This window comes from Myotis lucifugus, unplaced genomic scaffold, assembly GCF_000147115.1.
Source record: "Myotis lucifugus unplaced genomic scaffold, Myoluc2.0 scaffold_158, whole genome shotgun sequence".
Classification (NCBI taxonomy): domain Eukaryota; kingdom Metazoa; phylum Chordata; class Mammalia; order Chiroptera; family Vespertilionidae; genus Myotis; species Myotis lucifugus.
The window spans coordinates 209,970-230,434 of NW_005871206.1; the positions used below are offsets into that span (position 1 = coordinate 209,970).

At 36.5% G+C, this 20,465-nt stretch overlaps 1 protein-coding gene across 4 annotated transcripts in view; it reads left to right on the plus strand.

Annotated features, from left to right (window-relative positions):
- The window catches only part of STXBP4 (syntaxin binding protein 4), a 118,805-nt gene that overhangs the window by 30,730 nt on the left and 67,610 nt on the right, over positions 1-20,465 (plus strand). For 3 of the 4 annotated variants that reach the window (XR_002830909.1, XM_006095576.3, XM_023759572.1), the window contains exons 10-12: positions 341-432; positions 5,158-5,247; positions 9,208-9,273. Coding sequence is in view for 3 of the 4 variants with exons in the window: in XM_006095576.3 (XP_006095638.1) it covers positions 341-432; positions 5,158-5,247; positions 9,208-9,273 (248 nt within the window). In the remaining variant the exon portion in view is untranslated. The remainder of the gene's footprint in view (positions 1-340; positions 433-5,157; positions 5,248-9,207; positions 9,274-20,465) is intronic. The other variant, XM_023759571.1, reaches the window with a different exon arrangement.

The window sequence follows — 20,465 nt, forward strand, 5'->3', positions numbered from 1 at the left end:
GATAGTATTATTATTAAACCTCGGGTTCTTCCAGCTTGAAAAACTGTGAATCATGACATTGTCCTGTTTCAGAAAAGGTTCTACTCATAATTTAAGGGTTGGAGGAATAGTTATGCCAGTGATATACATTTGCTTTGTAATTATCTTAACTGATGTACTAACTTCAGCAAACTTAAGGGAAGTTAAAACCAGTTTCTTTTTATTTGAACTTATATTTATCTGTCCCTTCAGTTAATACTGTTTTAAGGCAACTTTGTTATAACACATAGCTTCAACTTCCTATATGAGCTATATTTAGATGAGGCTTAATAGTTTCTTACTGAAACGTGTTCCATTTTAGATTTTGTCCAGGTTGCCCGAAACTTGTTTTGCTTGCAGTTGGATGAAGTAAATGTTGGTGCGCGTGAAATGTCCAGCATATTAGACTCACAGGTAGAGTATTCCCTACAGAACTGTCTTGACTGTCTTGTCCTCAATGTTACGGGTCATGTTTGTGGGCTTTTTTTCATTTTCATTGTGTTTTTTGTTGTTGTTGTTTTTAAACATATTAGTATTTGTATCGATTTCAGAGAGGAAGGAGAGGGAGAGAAAGATAGAAACATCAATGATGAGAGAGAATCATTGATTGGCTACCTCTTGCATGCTCCATACTGGGGATCGAGCCCACAACCTGGGCATGTGCCCTTGACAGGAATCTAACCCAGGACCCTTCAGTCCGCAGGCCGACGCTCTATTCACCGTGTCAAACCAGCTAGAGCTTCACTGTTTTTTTCTAAGTTGTACAAATAATACATGCTTCTTGGATAAATTTACAAAATATACATTAATTTAAAATCAAAAATAACATTTTGTCTTGATCTCCTCCATTGTTTTCTTTCTGCCAGACAGTCCTCAAAGCTACAGAACCCACATTTGCTGAGAAAAGGCACGTACATGAAGTGGGGAATTCAGAGTACTTCGTGTGAGCATGCAAAGCTTTCCTAGCAGCTGCAAAGAAATAGTCATGCTCCAAATTAGTAATTTACTTCCTTCTTACCAATATGATTTTAGGGCAGATAAGCATGTATTCAGTCTGTGATACCTTGACAGCAAAAGCAAAGTGCTCATGGTAGTTGTGCAAGGTCTTCTGCAGGCCAGCAATTTACTGTTTGTAGCTTCAGATCAAAGGTTGGACAATAGTCATTGTATTAATTTATAAGATTTCTAAAAAAAAAAAAAAGATTTCCTTTGTTGTATTGTACTTTTCAGCACATGGAAGATATCCCCATTAAATGTTGGTTTTTCAGTTTTTTTCCTCAGATATCCACAAAAAGAATGCATTTTACTTCACTACAGTCACATGTAAACTTGAAACAAACGTCTCAAAGCATCACTTACCTTTTCTACATCAAGGCATTCTTATTTAATATTCAGTTCCATTTGATTAAATTTTTGGTCTTACAATTCACTAATGAGTTTGTGCCACAATTTGGAAAATACTATAAAAATCCTTTGGGCAGCATGGATGGACCTGGAAAATATTATACTAAGTGAAATAAGCCAATACGAGAAAGACAAATACCACAGGATCTCGCTTATTTGTGGAATCTAATGGACAAAATGAATTGACCAATAATAAGACCCAAAGCATGGAGGCATGGAATAGACTGATATAGCTCATTGTGTGTGGTGGGGGAGGGAGGCGTGGGGGAGGGGGAGGGAGGGGGAGAGACAAGGAGAGATAAACCAAAGAACTTATACATTTATATGCATAGCCCATGGACATGGGCAATAGGGTAGTGAAGATCTGGGGGGTGGCCAGGGGCCGGGAGGAGGGGAACAAAGGTGGGGGGAGGAATGGGAGATATCTGTAATACTATCAACAATAAAAAAGATTTTTAAAAAAATACTATAAAAATCATTGCTTGTCAAGCAACTCAGCAGAAACAAATAAAAACTATTTCATTATTTTGTAGTATATTGTTTTTTGAGTTAAACAACAGTAGAATACCTTGTCTGAAGTTTATCAATTGATCTGTGGTTAGGATGCTGACAGTCTGTAAAGGTGGGGAAATTCCACTATGGTTACCCCCTCAGTTATTTTGTCACACACACATACAAAAAAATCAGATTTTATGATCCATCTGTTAGGGACACTTTTTGCTTTCTTTACTCGCATGTGTCCATTTTTGGGTTTGTCTTTTTCTTGATTTATTTCTTTAAAATATTTTTACTGGTGCATAATGGACACACAGTAAAGTACAAAACTCTCAATTGTACAACTTGATGAATTTCTGTTCGTGTCTTATGTGTAATCACCACTCAAAAGGCTCCTTCGTGCGAACTTTCCAGTCCACCGTGGCTCCCACTTTCACAATTGAGCAAACCACTCGTTTGATTTTTATCAGTATAGATTACTTTCGCCTATTCTTGAACTTCATGAGTAGAATCATGCAATGTGTATTCTTTTGGAACTAGCTTCTTTTGCTTATCATTTTGTCTGACTCAAAAGATTTCTTGAGATACTGTCTTTTAGGAAGGAAGAATTGCTGAGTCATTATAAGTCAGTCCTACTTTTGTTTAGTTGACAAAAAACATTGGGTTTGAGAATAATATGGCATTTAAAACCAAAAATATAATTATCTTACTGTTGTTCTAATTATCATTGGTATATAAAAAATTTACATATTGCTACACCTGCTGCTGGTCCAGAGTTACACACAGAAAAGGGAAGTTTGGAACATCCTAGCTCCCTTTAATGGGTTTACCACATTCATTAAGTACCATAGACAGATTATCTTAAAATCACAGAGAGAATGTGCTAAATTCCCTAATGTAGAAGTTTCAAAATTTAGCTTCTTCCTAAATCAGTTTAGTGGATTGCAACCACCATTTCAACAAGTGAAATAGAATAGAGTGGAAAATACCAAGGTGAACTGTATGTGATACTGGCTCATGATATAAATGATATTCTCACTATATGTAGCAGTAAATACTTCATAGCCACTTCACTACACTCATCTGTAAAATAGTAAATATGTGTTGAACAAGTACAATGTGCATGGCATTGTGTTAGGTGTTTTGGTGCATGTTATTAAAATAAATAAGACTCTAACCACTATGTTGTACACATGAAACTAATACAAAATAATATTGAATGTAAACTATAATTGGAAGGAAAAAAGACAAGTAAAACTCCAGCCTATCCCTCAAGAAATTAAGGTATAGTGTAAGGAAATTTATGTACACAAATAATTATTGTTTAAAAATGCATTGTGCCCTAGCCAGTTTGGAGCAGTGGATAAAGCGTTGGCCTGTGGACTGAAGGGTCCAGGTTTGATTCTGGTCAAGGGCATGTACCTTGGTTGCAGGCTCAATCCCCAGCCCTCATCAGGGGGCATATAGGAGGCAACCAATCCATGTGTCTCTCTCACATTGATGTTTCTTTCTCTGTCTCTCCCTTCTGCTTTCTCTAAAAAAATTAATGGAAAAGTATCCTCTGGTGAGGATAAATAATAAAAATAAAAAATGCATTGTGTGAGCCCTGACCAGTGTGGCTCAGTTGGTGAGTGTAGTCCCATGCACCAAAAGGGCACTGGTTCGATTCCAGGTCACGGCACATGCCCAGGTTTTGGGTTTGATCCCAGTAGGGGGCATGCAGGAGGCAGCCAATCCATGTTTCTCTCTTACGTTGATTTTTTTTCTCTCTAAAAAAATCAATTAGAAAAACATTTTAAAAATGCTTTATGTGATAAGGCCATAATAATAAAAGAGCTTCGAACATTCAGAGAAGATTCATGACAGAGTTGGCATTTGAGTGAGTTTTGAATGATAAATAGGATTTTATCTGCTCAAGAGGTAAACAGAGAAGTGTAGAGTACCTGCATGAACAACAACAAATATATATGTATAATGTGATGGTAAGCAGAGAATGATCTACTTTGTAAAAAGACAATCTAGTACATGCAGGACAGTAAAGGAAGTTAGGCCTGAAAGGGTAAATATGAAATTAGAAGTGTGCACTTTACTAACAGTCAGGAACCATTAGGGAGAACAGAGACATCACCAAAGTAATATTTTAGAAATAATGATCTTATAATCGTGTTGGTTATCTCAGAAGAGGCTGAAACTGGTGGTAGATAGTCTAGGTAGGGGACAAAGAAGAGTCCAAATATAGAATAATAAATAAATAGAGGAGGCGGGTGTAGTATGGTCAGATAACTTGAGGAAATGCAACCATTTATTAAATTATATTTCCTTTTGGGATGTTCAAAATGCTCATTAGCATATAAAGGCTATTGGAACATGGCAGGAAAGTTAATTTTTCCAAGTCTTATATTTCTCTAAGATTGTCCTTGTTTTCTACCTTGCAATTATCTGTAAGAGAGATTGTCAGCTTTGCTATTTTTTGTTGTTGTTATTCACTTGTGCATGAATTATTAATATTATCTTCAATACACAGTTTCTGTGCAGAAATCTTTTTAAGCCACTTGACTGTTATGTTACATTGTGTTTAATTAAAGCAAGACACAAGCTCAATTAATGTACTTTACTGGGTTTAGATAAACAATCTTGGTTTATAATGCCCAGTATCTTGTTAGCCTTGGAGACTATGTGCTTGGTTGGAGTGGATGTCTTTAGGGAATAGTTTATGTTGATAGCTCATGAAGTTGTTTTAATATTGTAAACACACTCTTGAGCCCTAACTGGTTTGGCTCAGTGGATAGAGCGTCGGCCTGCAGACTGAAGGGTCCCAGGTTCCATTCCAGTCAAGGGCATGTACCTTGGTTGCCGGCACATCCCCAGTAGGGGGTGTGCAGGAGGCAGCTGATCGATGTTTCTACTCTCTATTCCTCTCCCTTCCTCTCTGTAAAAAATCAATAAAATATATTTAAAAAAAATAAACACACTCTTGGAATTTGGACTTTTAAGGAAAATTGTATCGTTCAATAAGAATCATAAAGATGACAACAGAGTGTGTATATCTGATCATCATCTAAATTCTGTTATAACAACAACATAAGATTAAGTATAAATGGGTGAAGTTACCCCAGATTACGTTAACATTCTCTTTTACCCGATCAAATGACTCCTAAGCCTTGTCAAAAAGGATTTCTGTGTTAGTTCTCATAATCAGCATGTAACGTATAATTTTCTCTTGTATTTTAATGTTGACAGTTTATTGCCTGTGATTCCTTAGAAGCAGATGATGTGGAAAGGCTTAAACGTGAAAGAAATGATGCCTTAGAAGAAGTGAATGCACTTAAGGTAATCTCCAATTTAGCTTTCTTATATTTTCTCTAGAAAAAAAGAAAAAGGAAATTATCTTGTGTTGAATTCTGAAGTATTGGGGCTTAGTTTTATTTTTAATTAATGAATGTTAATATGAAATAGCTTAATATCAATTTTGGTCAGTATTGAATATTAATGTCATAATTGCTATTTATTTCTTCAGTTGATCTTTAGAGAGTTAATTTTTTAGTTCACACACACTTTTCATTTATATGTAAGATTCAGTGTGAACAGTGGTTTTTACTTGTAACTTTTGATTTGGCTACTTCTCACCCTTTTTATTTTTTCTCACATTGGTGGCAAGGATGAGGAGCCCACAAAGCATGCCATGACAATTTTGGGTCCTCAGATGTTCATTGGGAAATACATTTTCTCCCCTGTTCCTAGGCATGCCTCTGGGACACCTTGATATGCTAACATAATTTGGAATAAAGGCAATATGATTTGAGGAAAGAAAAACCATAAAATATATCCCAAATATACATTAAGATTTTGATTCTCTTTATATGTTTTCATTCTGTGTTTAGTAGAATATTAAGTTTCAATTATATCCTTATTTTTATAGAAAGCCATTTATGTTTTTAAATCTTCAAGAAAAGCAACATAACTCCTTGATTTACTATTAAGTCAACATAACTCTATATTTTAATATTATTTTAAAGTATTGCCTTAAAGAAGTGAAACTCTATTATTTATTTAATTTTTATTAAAGCAAAATCATTAAACTCATAAAAAGAAATTCCCTTGCTACCTTAATTTCTAAATTTCAATCTCTAGAGGAAGCCATTGTTAAACATTTCTTGTTTATCCTTTTGTAGACTTCCTCTAGATAGCCATTTGTATTTCTAAAAAATGAATGTATGTTCAGGTATCCCCAAAAAGTATACACACTTTGAATACTAATAATTATTAATTCCAATGGGTTAAATCTGAAAAGAAGGGACTATCAATTGAGCTGTCAAAAAGGTATATGTATACATTTTGGGGAATGCCCTATATAAAAATATATTAACTATACATAAAATATATAAATATATGTTATATAAGTATATTAATATATTTTTAACTTTTACAAAATCATTTAACACAAGGTACACTCTTTTACAACTTGCCTGCTTTATTCTCTTTGTCAACATGTGTTGGGCTATTTTTCTAGTTAATATACTAGTACACAGATATGCCAAATTCTTTTTAATGGCTCTCCTATCATCACATGGTTCTGTCTTATGTTATTTAGCCAGTTTCTTAATGATGAATAGTTAGGCTATTTTAAGTTTTCCATTATTAAAATTAATTCCATCATAAATCGCATTATAGATATATCTTTGCATGATTGTGCAGTTGTAAAAGTACAAATGGAATAAATTACTGAAAGTGAAATTGTTTTCTCAAGGGATACAGACATATTAAAATTTTATGTGTGTTACCAAATTCTCTATCAAAAGACTTTAGCAATTCATGTTTCTTCCAAATGTATGTGAGCATTACTAAAGAAGTATTTTCTATACTTTTTTTATTATAACTTAAAACCATTGTCTTTCCACATTTTCTGGTATAAATTTAGTTTTAAAAATACATTTTGTTTTAAAAATAGATTGACAATAGTTCTTTTACATCCTTGAGGAAAATATCTCCACTATTGGTTACCTTGGTAAAATAACATTTTTATAAAGTTTGTCTCTGCATAAACCATTAAATTTATGGTTCATCAGAATTTCCAGAGGCTCTCAGATCTTCTTCATTCCCTTAATGTTTATCATTGCTAAATTTAGTGATACATTCAGTGACTATCAACCTTATTATTAGAATTGAATTTAAAACTATACTTATGTAACATTTAAACAAGCTCCACTGAGGAGCTGTTCAATAAATCGGAATTCATATTTAAGCTTTATGAAATATAACTGAACATATCCTAGTGTGAAATTTCCTTTACCTCAAAACCTATCTATTGGCTGAGAACCACTTGTTTAGCTATATAAAAAGAGTATATTAGGCAATAAATATTTTTATTTGCGATAAAATATTGTTTGTACTTAGTTATTCTACTTAAATTATACACACACAAAGAAATAGACATTGTTAAATGAAGTTCATAGAGTGTGTGAGTAGTCTCTCATTGCTTCTCATTATCCTGTGACATCTCTGATCTTTATGTCTGATTTAAGGTACAAACAAAAATGAAACCAAGATAATTTGATGCTAATGTCTAATTTTATTTTGTGAGAATGATTTTTTTATATATTTTTAATTGATTTTTTACAGAGAGGAAGGGAGAGGGACAGAGAGTCAGAAACATCGATGAGAGAGAAACATCGATCAGCTGCCTCCTGCACACTCCCCACTGGGTATGTGCCTGCAACCAAGGTACATGCCCTTGACCGGAATCGAACCTGGGACCCCTGAGTCCGCAGGCCGACACTCTATTCACTGAGCCAAACCGGTCAGGGCGTGAGAATGATTTTTTAAAGTGCTATGGCTTAATTTAACTTAAAGCCTTTCTGCAGAGTTCACATTGGTACTGCTTTGCAAAGCTGAATGGAAATAGCTATATTTTCCATTTACAGATGCAAAAAGCTAGGACAGAAAGAGTGAAGGTGACTTGCCAGAGCATAAAGGCATGGCAGCCAGCAGTCTCCTGGCTCCTGGTCTGTGGCAGATGCATAAGATTGCTACAGTATATTCATCTCCATATACCTTCACTTTATCTCTTAGACGAGGATGAGCTGAAATACTCCACCAAGCAGATCATTTCTTACAGACATTGCAGTGTTGCCATGAGTATTTACTACTCAGTTTAATCTCCAAGCAATTCCTCTTCAAGTTTATAGTAAAATGGTTCCTAAATTATTCTTAGTATATCTGATTTGATCAATAAAATGTGAACTTATTTATGCTATACTTAAAAGTCAACATTTTAAGGTATATGCTCAATTTTAAGTTCAAAGATGATAATATTTGGTTGGCATGCATAATATTCTGTTTTAAGAACTACCATTTCAGCCGAAACCGGTTTGGCTCAGTGGATAGAGCGTCGGCCTGCGGACTGAAAGGTCCCAGGTTCGATTCCGGTCAAGGGCATGTACGTTGGTTGCGGGCACATCCCCAGTAGGAGATGTGCAGGAGGCAGCTGGTCGATGTTTCTCTCTCATCGATGTTTCTAACTCTCTATCCCTCTCCCTTTCTCTCTGTAAAAAATCAATAAAATATATTAAAAAATAAATAAATAAATAAAAAATCATTTAAAAAAAAAAAAAAAAAGAACTACCATTTCATATTTTGGTTACACCAGTCGTATCTTAATTTTTATGGATGATTTCCAAGAATAAGCTAAATTAGAAAAATGATATTCAACTCAGTTTCATGTCCTCTTTAATATAGTAAGAGAGACTTCTGAATTATAATAATGCTCTTCAATTTGGAAGCACTTTGACAATGATAGTTATTACCCAAAATTTAGTTAATATTTATATATTTTGAACTTGACTGACTTTGGACCTCAGATTCTGAGACTTTACAAAATGGCTAAAGAGAAAATACATTTTCATCACAATTCTGCTGTAAATAACTAATTACTTTCATATGGTATTTATAATAATAAAAGGGTAATATGCTAATTAGACTGGATGTCCTTCCAGATGATGCTGGGTCGAAGGGAAGCCCGGGTCCCGGGTGCCAGAGGGAAGCTGGTGCCGGCCGCCAGGGGAAGGAAGGCCTACTCTTGCATGAATTTCATGCATTGGTTCTCTAGTATATGTGTGTGTGTGTGTGTGTGTGTGTGTGTGTGTGTGTGTAGCCAGAAAAGTAATGGAATTACATTTTCAGATTGTAGCAGTGGCTGTTTGGGGAATTTTTAAATTTTAAAACAAAGCTCTAAGAATGATACCCATGCATATATTTATAACAAATTATTAATTTAGTGGTTTTTAAATATAGGAAAAATTATTTGAATCAGAAAGACAAAGGAAACAATTGACAGAAGAACTCCAAAATGTGAAACAAGTAAGTGCATGTATTGTCTATATGTGTTTTGTGTGTGTGTGTAAACATATGAGGTATAGTTGTAAAGCAATGATGCTGTATAACATCCTAGAATTGATGGATGTGAGCAACAGAGACTGTACCTGTCCTGAAGGACTGTTACTACTGCTCAAAAAAATGATAAAATTTCTCTCAAATTACTTTCAAAACCAGATATCCATGGGCTGAAATGATCATTCTCATTGCTTTTCCATTCTTTTCTTTCTCTTATATTTTTCCCTTTTCATCTGTTACTCATACCTCATATTATTAAAGATAAAAAGAGACAAGCAATAAATTAAATAACCCTGCAAGACAGAGCATTTATTACATTTATTTTTTTAGTAATAAAAGGTAAAAATTTAGGCCCTGACCGGGTAGCTTAGTTGGTTAGAGCATTATTCCGATACACCAAGGTTTTAGGTTCGATCCCTGGTCAGGGCTCATACAAGAAGTAACCAATGAATGCACAAATAAGTGGAACAACAAATCAGTGTTTCTCTCTCTCTCAAATCAATCAATAAAATCTTTTTTAAAAAGTAAAAATTTATTTTCACTTTGCATCATTCTTCAAAGAATTTTAGGAAGCTTACAACAAAACAGATACAATGACATTATCATAAAACAGATATACAGATAACAAACAAGTAAAATAATCAGAGTAGAAATTTAAGAGAACATTGGTAGAGATCAGTGGCATCACCTGGCTTTGAATCTCCCCAACATCATCCCCCTGGAAAACATAAAGCCACTAGTGTAAATAAAATCAGACAGGCCCCATACCTTCAATAGGACTGTGTGACAGAGAGCACCACAGCCTGCAGGCACATATAAAAATGTGCTTTAAACAACCAGACAAAGCTTTGCAGCTCGCTGGCCACTGGAACCTGGAACTCAAAGAGCAGAGCAGGTGGGGCTTCAGATGCTAGAAAAGAGCTGGAAAACAGAGCAAAAACTCAAAGTACAAATAGTCACCCTTAGAAAGAGAAAACGGAGCAATCGACGCCAAAATCCTGAGCTAGGCCACGACTCCGTGGTTCTCAGGACTCGAGAAAGTGTGTGCAACCTGAAGTGTCAGCCTCACGAGTCTTGGCTTCTCAGGGAGAATCATAAGCAGAGAAGGGGTGGTACCCCTGGGAGATGAGGAAAGGAAGAGAGAGGAGGACATCAGATACCCCTCTCCAGTACTGTGTGAACTTGAATCAAGAGGGGAAAGAAGGACTGGAAACACAGAAAGTAAATAGATTCTTTTAAAAACGTGTGTGTGTGTGTGTGTGTGTGTGTGTGTGTGTGTGTGTGAGAGAGAGAGAGAGAGAGAGAGAGAGAGAGAGAGAGAGAGAGAGAGAGAAATTCTCCAGAGATCTCTCTTCTCAACAATGTCATCAGTTTGACTCAAATAGACTTTTATGAAAATTAAAAAAGAAGGGGCATATATAAGGGGGAGAAATAAGGATCTGGCATAAATGAAGAAAAATAAGACTTGTCAGACCTCCTCCATCAACCCGCTCCACAACCATCCACAACATGATCCATAGAGGAAATTGCACAGAAGAGGGTGCTGTTGAACCGGGAACTCTTTCTATGCAAGAAGTGGACTAGGGAAATAAATCTCCCCCAAGATTCCAAAACAATGGTAAAAATCAGGCAATATGAAGGAAAGCATTCCTCAGACCATTAATTAAATGTGTTCCTCTTCAGAACATTCCAAGCACAAGGCTAACCAAAACTGTACTACAGCACTCCAGACTCAAGTATCCTCAAGCAAGCATTTGGCATTAAGAATCAGAAATTTAAAAACTAAGACTAGAAATTGAACAAAACAAAAACAACCCTCGAAGAAATGAAATGAGAGTTGATAAAACTTAGGAAAGAAAAAAAATTAGGAAAACTCAAAATCATATTAGAAAAGAAAACTAAATTACAAGTTGCCCTAGGAAGAATGTACTAGTATTCAAATGAAAAGGCATGGAGGAAAACTAGAAAAATAACCAGGGAAATTAGAATGAAATAAATAAAAGAGTTTCTTGAATCTATAAAAGCAACTGGACAGCATTACTATTTAGAACTATAATCCAAGAAAACTTTCCAGACATAAAGGATGGCCTGAATGTTATTGGGTATTGGGGCCTGGAAAGATCAGCTCTAGAACATTAAGTAAAACTCTGAGACTTTCAAAAAAAGTGCCTCCAAGTGAAAAGATCAAATAGCTTACAAAGGCCAGCATCAACCTCAACAGAACATGTAAAGCAGTAACAGAGCAACGTTTTCAAGAAACTAAAGGAAAGAAAGTATAAACCAAAATATAGTACATGGGCAAGCTGACACTCAGATGTCAAGGCTATAGAATCACGGTTTGTATAGTACACATACATGCTTTCGCAGGGGGATTTAAGCCAACCTTTGGCAACCAATCCCCAAGCTACGTAAGTGGCTGCAGACTATATAATAATCACCCCAGTATTTGTGTTCAATGTTTGACAGGCTAGGATTGAGTTGGAAAAGAATTGCAAACAAATCTTGAGCTATTTTAAGGATGTTTGTTTTAGGAGTATGGTCAAAACAGTTCTGAAACAATTTTAAGATGTATTATAGGTTTCAGAACATGGGTTGATCGTTGTTGAAGTCCAGAATCTCAATGAAAAAGCAAAGACATAGAAAATAGAATGAGGGAGGTCAAGAAAGAATTTTGTGGAATGGACTAGAATTGGAGGTGTTGTGAGTGCATCGTTTCTAAAATATATGTATATGTGCATATATGAATGTATATGTGCACATGAATATATGTGTGTATGTAGATAATATTTGTGTGTAGGGTGTGTGTGTGTGTGTGTGTGTGTGTGTGTGTGTGTTCATAGCTCGGTCAACTAAGGAGCCAAGAAGCAAATATCCCAATAGCATAACCAAGTGCCCAGATTCCAGTCCCCACTAAAAGGAACCCTTGGAGAAATGACTGATTTCAGGTCTGGGGGAGGGTAAGTACAAGATGAGCCTGGAATATGTTATACCAGAAAATAAGGAAGTGTTCACGATGCAGGGAGCATTTCACAAGGAACCAGCTTGGAGGGGCTCCCATTGGCCAAATCTGGAAGTACTTGAGACCAAGATAATTAAGTACAGTAATGAATTACAAACCATCAAAAAAGAAGTAATTCAGGAGTCCATACAATTTTAATTGGAGGAAAGGAGGGCTCTTTGCTTGTTATAGTAGGTTGAGTGCCAGCCGGTAACTGCGGAGTGGCTGTTAGATTTGGGAAATCGGCATTCTGCATCTGTTTTAGTAAAAACTTGGATCAGACTAGAATCATCAGATACTAAATCAAGGGAGGAATTTTGATGAAGAGCAGAATATTTACATATTAACGGTTTTAATGTTGCTCTCTAGAAATTGCTTATTAATTGTAAGCAGAAAATAGTAACTACACAGTAGTTAAATCAGACAACTCCATCACGTGTTAAAATTTAATATCAGATGGGCATGCGTGACTTTTTTTTTAATTTTCATCTTTTGTTTCTTCATTTAAAAGCAAAAATGGAACATATTTATTTTTAATGTTAATTCATTTGTGTGTGTTTTTTGGTTTTGTTTCTTTATTGTTGAACATATTACATAGTTCCTCCTTTTCCCCCCATTAACCTCCTCCAACCCGCTCCAGTCCTCCCCGCTATTCCAGCCCCTCACCACTCCATTGTCCTGTCCACTGGTTATGCATATATGCATACAAATTCATTGCGACAAGTGTTGGCAATGTTGTGGAGAAAAGGGAACCCTAGTGCGGGTGTTACTTCTAATGTGACACCTTGAGAAGGACAAAACAGCACCTTGTAGCATTATGGCTGAGAATGTATGACCTGGACCTGGCTAGGAGGAAATGCCAGACAAACCTAAAAGGAGGGACAGTTTTATTTTTGTAAAGGGGTGTGTGTGTGTGTGTGTGTGTGTGTGTGTGTGTGTAGCTATATTCTTCAGAAATGCCAATGCTATAAAAAAATAGAAGAAAGGTGTTAAGAGGCTAGGTTCCAGGTTAAAAGAGGCTAAACATCTCTGAACACTAAATACAATCCTGACCCTAGACTGGATCCTGCACTGGAATGGGGGAAATGCTGTAAAGGATACAATTGCATCAACAAACAAAATTGGAATGCAGTGGATCAATGTCAAATTTCTTAAATTTGGTAATTATAGTGTGGTATGTAAGAGAATATCCTGCTGTACTGAAGTGTTTAGGGGTAAAGAGACATGGTGTCTGTAACACCTTCAAATGGTTAAGAAAAAAATTAGGTGTGTGTATTTATTTATGTGTATTATCTATACAGTACACACATGTACCTGTGTGTGCCTATGCTTGTGTATATATGAACAAACACTGCAGAATTTTGCCACTTTGCACCACTTCCATCCCCGGTCCAGCCATCACAGCTCCTGCCTGGGTTGCAGTTACCGCTGCCCACCAGATCACCCTGCTTTTACCCTGCCCGCCCCACACAGGCTAATCAGATCCCAGCGGCTAGAAACATCCTTTTAAAACGGAAGTAGAACTCTCCAGGACTTTCCATCTCACTCAGAGTGAAAGCCAGAATCCTGCAAGTAAATGACAAGGCCTCCAAGAGCCTCCTCAATCTGCCATCTTAGCCCCATCCCCACCCTCCTCTAATGGCAGTTACTTCATCGCTCACCACCCCTCCCCCTTCTCTCCCTACTAATTCTCCAGCGCCTCTGACCTCACCGCACCATCACCCCACTAGCCCTCCAACTCTCACCGTGTATGGAGAAGTTTGTTGGCATTACTGATTGCTCTCTTACGTATTATAAACTTGTTACGTTACTGCTAATGAAAGAGTTCCGATGCTTTAGTGAGAATAACTACCTCTCCATTTTTTTCAAGGATTAATATACTTTTTCACAATGAGCAAAAGAGTCTTTAAAAATTACAATTAGAGCCCTAGCCGGTTTGGTTCAGTGGATGGAGCATCGACCTGCGGACTGAAGGGTCCCGGGTTCGATTCCGGTCAAGGGCATGTACCTTGGTTGCGGGCACATCCCCAGTAGGGGGTGTGCAGGAGGCAGCTGATCAGTGTTTCTCTCTCATCGATGTTTCTAACTCTCTACCCCTTCTTCTCTGTAAAAAAATCACTAAAATATAAAAAAAAATACAATTAGAGTGTGTATACCTCTTCTATTAAAAACCTTTAAAACCAGAAACTTGAGTTGTATGAAATTTGGCAAATTTCTTTCCCAATTTTTGGTATCCCTTTGAAGATCTTGACATGAAGTAGTACGATACTAATAATTATACCATCTATACTAATAAAAGGGTAATGTGCTAATTAGAGCAGAGGTCTTCTGGATGACCTTCCGGACGTCCTTCCAGACAAAGCCACAGCGGCTGCTAAGGGCCCAGGCTTAGGCCAGCAGTGGCAGCAGCAGTGGGGTAATGGGGGCGGTACCTTCCTCTGATCCACCAGGTCGCCTCCCGCAGAGGGAGGCCAGACTGCAGCTTAGACCGGGGGCTGAGGCAGAGGTGGTTAGGGGCAATCAGGCCATCAGGGGAGCAAGTTAGGGGCGATCAGGCCAGCAGGGAGGCAAGTTAGGGTCGATCAGGCTGGCAGGGGGGCAAGGTAGGGGCGATCAGGCCGGCAGGGGGGCAAGTTAGGGACATGAGGCATGCAGGCAGAGGCAGATAGGGGCGATCAGGCAGGCAGGCAGAGGGGTTAGGAGTGATCAGACAGGCAGGCAGGCGAGCAGTTAGGAGCCAGTGGTCCCAGATTGCAAGAAGGATGTCCCCCAAGGGTTCCCAGATTGGAGAGGGTGCAGGCCGGGCTGAGGGACACCTCCCTCCCATGCATGAATTTTGTGCACTGGGCCTCTAGTATACTTATAAATCCTTTAAAGACATGGGTAACCTAATTATGAAAACATTACTAGATTGATTTTTCAATTTATTTTACAGTGATGGTTAGTAGTTCCTTCCAAAGGCAGAAGAGAACACAATTTGATAAATCTTTTGTTCACTCACTTGTGAACTTTTAATTGCACAATTTTGAGACACTGGCCTGATCCTAAGAACAGAATAATCTCCTCTTTTGAAGGTACATTAGCTATTTTAAATTATTTTACCTTTATTTAGTGTAGGGACCCCCCCCCCCAAAAAAAAAAGCAATGAAGAACAAAAAGAGAGGGAGAAAGGGGGAATTGGGAAAAGGAAGGGAGAGAGAGGGAAGAAAGAAATATAACATGGAAGAACAAACTGGTAAGGAATGTTTTCCACTGAAGTATAAGGCACATTCCTTTTTTCACCCAGGCATGGCTATCAGAATACTTACTGACTGTTTTGTCAAAATTGGCTGCACTGCTCTGAAATCTAAGTATTTTTAATGAGTTCTTTGCCTTACAGAATAGCTCAACTTCACTGTTTAAAATCATAAGCACAATTTCCCATGAAGTTACACTTCTTGTTATTTTTTTCTTCAAGTTTTAACAGCTTTTAACAGGCATGGACCATCTTCTAGCAACTTCCTTTGATCAACAACTTTCTAAAACCTGCTCTCACACTTAAGTTGTTTTTTTAAAGTTTCTTTCAGCATCGTGTTATGACCTAAGGCAGCAATGAATTGGTGAACAGAGTCCAAAGCCAGAATAGTTAGCTTGTCTGAACCAGTCTTTGCCCTGAAGAAACAGGGGAAATTGTTCATTTGGCAACTTCTCTAGATTCAAATAAGCCCAGTTGTATTTGGCCTCACCTGTGCAAAGGTTGGGTTGAATGCTTAAAGTCCTGAGGCAGAAAGTTAAGGTCCAATCGGCATAGGATTCCCTGTGGATAGTTGAGGTTGAACATGAACTTAGTTATAGCTGGTGCAGCTGGCATGGGAGCTATCTTGGTTTATGGATTAAGTAACAAAGGCAACTGTAAGGACAGAATAAATGTACTGTTTCTAAAAAGAGCAATGATATGTGATTACTAAAGACATATTCATGATTTTACACTTTCCGAGATTGTGTTTCTTTGTGCATTTATTAAAGAAACACTAAAGTCTCTAATTTTCAGAATTGATATGAGTTCCCACATTTTCTTCTTTAGTGATCTGAACTTTTTGTAGTATTTCAATTTAGTAAATAGCCTAGGATGTCAATCTCATCTTTAGAGGGGGGAAAAAACCCATATATTTTATTTGTCTTTTCTGTTCTAAAAGGTTACTATAGTAAAATGTTCCCGTGTTTCCATTGCAGAGGGCCACTGGGGACCTCATTGGATTTCCGTATTTTCTGCAGTTGGTTGGCTTCATTAGAACTGATGGTAGGGTTCTGGGTTCTGTATGATGAGCCACTATTTTCTGGCTGTTCAGGACCACATTCAACATTCTGTAATCAATTGTTTCAAGTGTGCCTGTAGTCACTTATAAGGGAGATGAGTTTTTAAACACACGTGTTTTTGTGCTATCTCCTTCTGTGATTTCTTCTATTTTTTAAACTTTTTTTAAGGTTCATTCTTAGTTAGATTTAACATACATATCTAGCAAGAGAATTTAAGCAACATTTATTTAATGCTTATTTTGTATGGATGCACTGGGAAAGCTAGATATACTCTCTACAAGGAGTTCTCGACTAGTAAGAAAAAAAGAAAAATAGAGCAAAACCTTCATTTTCTACAAAGCATTTCAGACTAAGTGCCCGGTAGGTAGTGAGTCACCACAGGCTCGATAATATTCCAAAGTAGACATTACTCCCTATAATTTTCCTTATTTAACTAAAAATAAACAAATACAAATCTCTAAACTTGCATTAGGCAGTTGCTAAGAGAGCACCTTTCAGGGCGTATTTTAAACATCTCTGTGTTAGAGCAATATATTAATTTGGCTGACAAACTAGTAAATTTTACCCAAGGAGGAAGTAGTGATAAGGCAGTTGATACTATAAAATTCTTATCTTGGCAGCTTACTATGTGAGAAACACTTTTGGTATTCTTACTTCAATATGGGACTCCTGACATTGTGTTACATGATTTATATTCACAAGCTATTTTAGAATTAAAAACAAGACTTCTCTAGTCCTACCTACCTAATTTATTTACATAAATAAATCACCCTTTTTGAAAGTATTATACTTTGATTTGTCGTTATCCATGTTAGTTGCCAAAGATTGTGTGTGACCACGGTTTCAAATTAAATTGTGAATTCCCTCACAATTCTTCACTATTGAAGGCAGTTGCTTTCCTGATATGATTGCTAGTGACGTCCTGCCAATCTTGGCCATATGCCTCTTATTTATCTTGAATCCTCTTACCTCTCCTGCTTTTTCTTCTTCCCTTCTCTTGTATTAACTAGTACCTGCCCCCCCGCCCCCACATCATTTTATCAGATCTCTTTATTGCAGTTTCTATCAAATCTTTCATCAATATTTTCATCTATATGCAAATTGCCTTTGTAATTTTCTCAAAGTTTTTAAACAGAAGTGTTTTGTGTTATCAAATCTATCTTCTGTGATTTCTTTTTTCAAACTTTTCTTAAGGTTCATTCTTAGCTATAGTTCAGATACATTTTTAGCTAGTTTTCCTTCCATGTCTGTATCAACTTAGCCCATCTAAGAAATTACTTTATTGGGTGTATGGTATGAGATGAAGGTCAACACTTTACACTTCTTTTCCCCAAATAGTTTGTCGTCGCAACCACTTATTGTTTTGTGATATCTCCATTATCATAGATTAAATTCTTACATAATCTAGGGTCTGTTTGGGGCGTCAGGTCTTGCCAGTTGCATTGTCAATAAATATTTATTGGGTGAGTGAATGTTTTATCTAACTCTTCTTTGGCCAGTACCAATTATTGTAGGTTTATATATGATTTAAATCCTTGAGCCTTGTCCCACCTTCCTCTTTTCTTTCTCCTTGCTGTTGGTGGTGGTTTTCAACATTTGCTTACCAGTTCCCACTGATTATTTTCTTCCAAATCCATTTAAGAATCTTCTTTATTATGTAGGTCTTATTATATCTAGATTCAAATTTAGAACTGTTGGTCAAGTTCCTTCAAAACAAAATCTGATAAAATTGTGATTTCAATTGGATTAAACCTCTATAGGTTAATATAGAAAGAATAATTTCTGTCTTGAAGTGAGGTCTGCCTTAAACCCCAAACTTCACATTAATTCTATAAATAGCCTTTGAGCTGTACCAGGCTTTTATGAACAGGGTTTAAATACTGATTATGAAAAGAAATTTCCAATACCATTACTAAACTAGAGGCCCAGTGCACGAATTCCTGCATGGGTGGGGTCCCTTGGCCTGGCGGCGATCAAGGCCTATGGAGGGGTGGGGCCACGGGAGGTTGGCTGTGGGAGTGCACTGACCACCAGGGAGCACCTCCTGCATTGAGCGTCTGCCCCCTGGTGGTCAGTGAGCATCATAGTGACTGGTTGACCGGTCATTCCAGTCATTCAGTTGTAACCGTCGCTTAGATTTTATATATATAGATGTCCCTTTTGGTACATTTTTTACCAGAATTAAAGAAGTCAGAAAATAGGTTTTTATTTTATGTCATCCTTCACTAAACTAGAAAATACATGAACAGGGTTAAATATATTGTCAAAGTAGGTTTTAACTAATTAATACTTATATTGTGAATAAGATCATGTGGTAAAATTTACCAGATAGATGCACTTGTGTGTCTGTCTTTGATTAGGGACGTCTGTTTATAAACCAAGATTGAAAATTGTTTCTTTGAATTTCTTTGATGTTCAGAAGCAGAACTCAATTTTGTGCCTTTTGGAGAATGAGGTAGCTGCAGGTGAAGAAGTTGACAGCTCTTGGGAAGGTTAATTAGAGCTAATTATAATTTGATTGACCTCCTTTTCCTCCAAAAAGCTTAACCAAATCTTCCTTTGCAAAGTGGGCACTTTACTTTTTCATACAAACTAAAGATAATCTTTGTTTCTTGGACTTGCAAATATCTATCATTTTTACACATAAATTAAGTGCCACCACATGAATTACTGAATCAGAAATATGGGTGGGGTTGGAAAGGACCTTCAAGATTATATAATTCTTTGAGCATATACTCTATTAAATTATGATGGAAAAGTGTAAATTTTAGGGAAATATATACTGGTGTCCATAATTTTTAAATCTTTAAAATTTTTAATCTAAAGAGAAAACAAGAAATAAAATTGTTAAACACGATAAAGTGTAACTACCTGTTTTCAACTTTGGTATTTTTTCCCTTTCGTTGGTTTGCCATAATCTCATTTGCTTGATAAATACTACAAAAGGATTTTTGTTGAATTTACATATATAAAAAGAATTTAGTGAAATAATTTGCTTTATTATTATGTGGTGTTATTCATAGCATGCTTTATGATTGTTATTACAATTATTTAAATGAAATACAGTTCTATTAATATTCCCATAAACCTTTTAGAGAGAACTTTCCTATGAAAGCTTTGTACCTAATAAAGTTCTCTAGGGCAGTTATTGTAGTCCATGAAAAATAAAATAGTCATTTTCATTGATGTCAACTCAGTTATATCTCATATTTATATTAAGTGGAGCGCCTGTTCATTTTATGTAGGGTTTTAACTCTCAGCCTGCATTCTAACTTGGGTAGGTAAGACACTTTCATTTTAGAAAATTAGGTAGTAAAATATTTATATTTTAATGACAGTTCAAGATAGCAGTAGAAGATACTAAGTAGTATGTGATTATTAATAGACCACAGATATTATAAAAGATAAAAGGAGGGGGAAATCATTGTAAGCTGAAGTGGTCTGGAAAGATTAGAGAAGGTAAAATGAAGTAGGTTTTGAAGGATAGGTGAGAATTGGATAAAGAAAAGGAGGAAAGTGTGTATACCTAGTGGAAAGAATAATGTGCTTGGAAGCATTGTGGAGGTAGGACAGTTTAATCTGGGGAAATTGTAAGTTAGTGCATTTGGATGTACAAGTCATATAAGAGGGTTGAATATGCTAAGACTGCAGAGACTGGTTTGGAACAAGTAGTGGAGAACCTTGAAGTATGGAAATGGAGGAAGTATTTGTCATGTACCATTTTGTCATGTCCCATGTACTTAGGCTTGTTACCTGAGGTGGGATTGAGCAATATTTCAGGAGAATTGGTGCTTCAGAAGTGTGCAGAGTACAGTAGACGGGGGGGATCACTTATATGATTTTCATAGTATCTACGTGTGAGCTG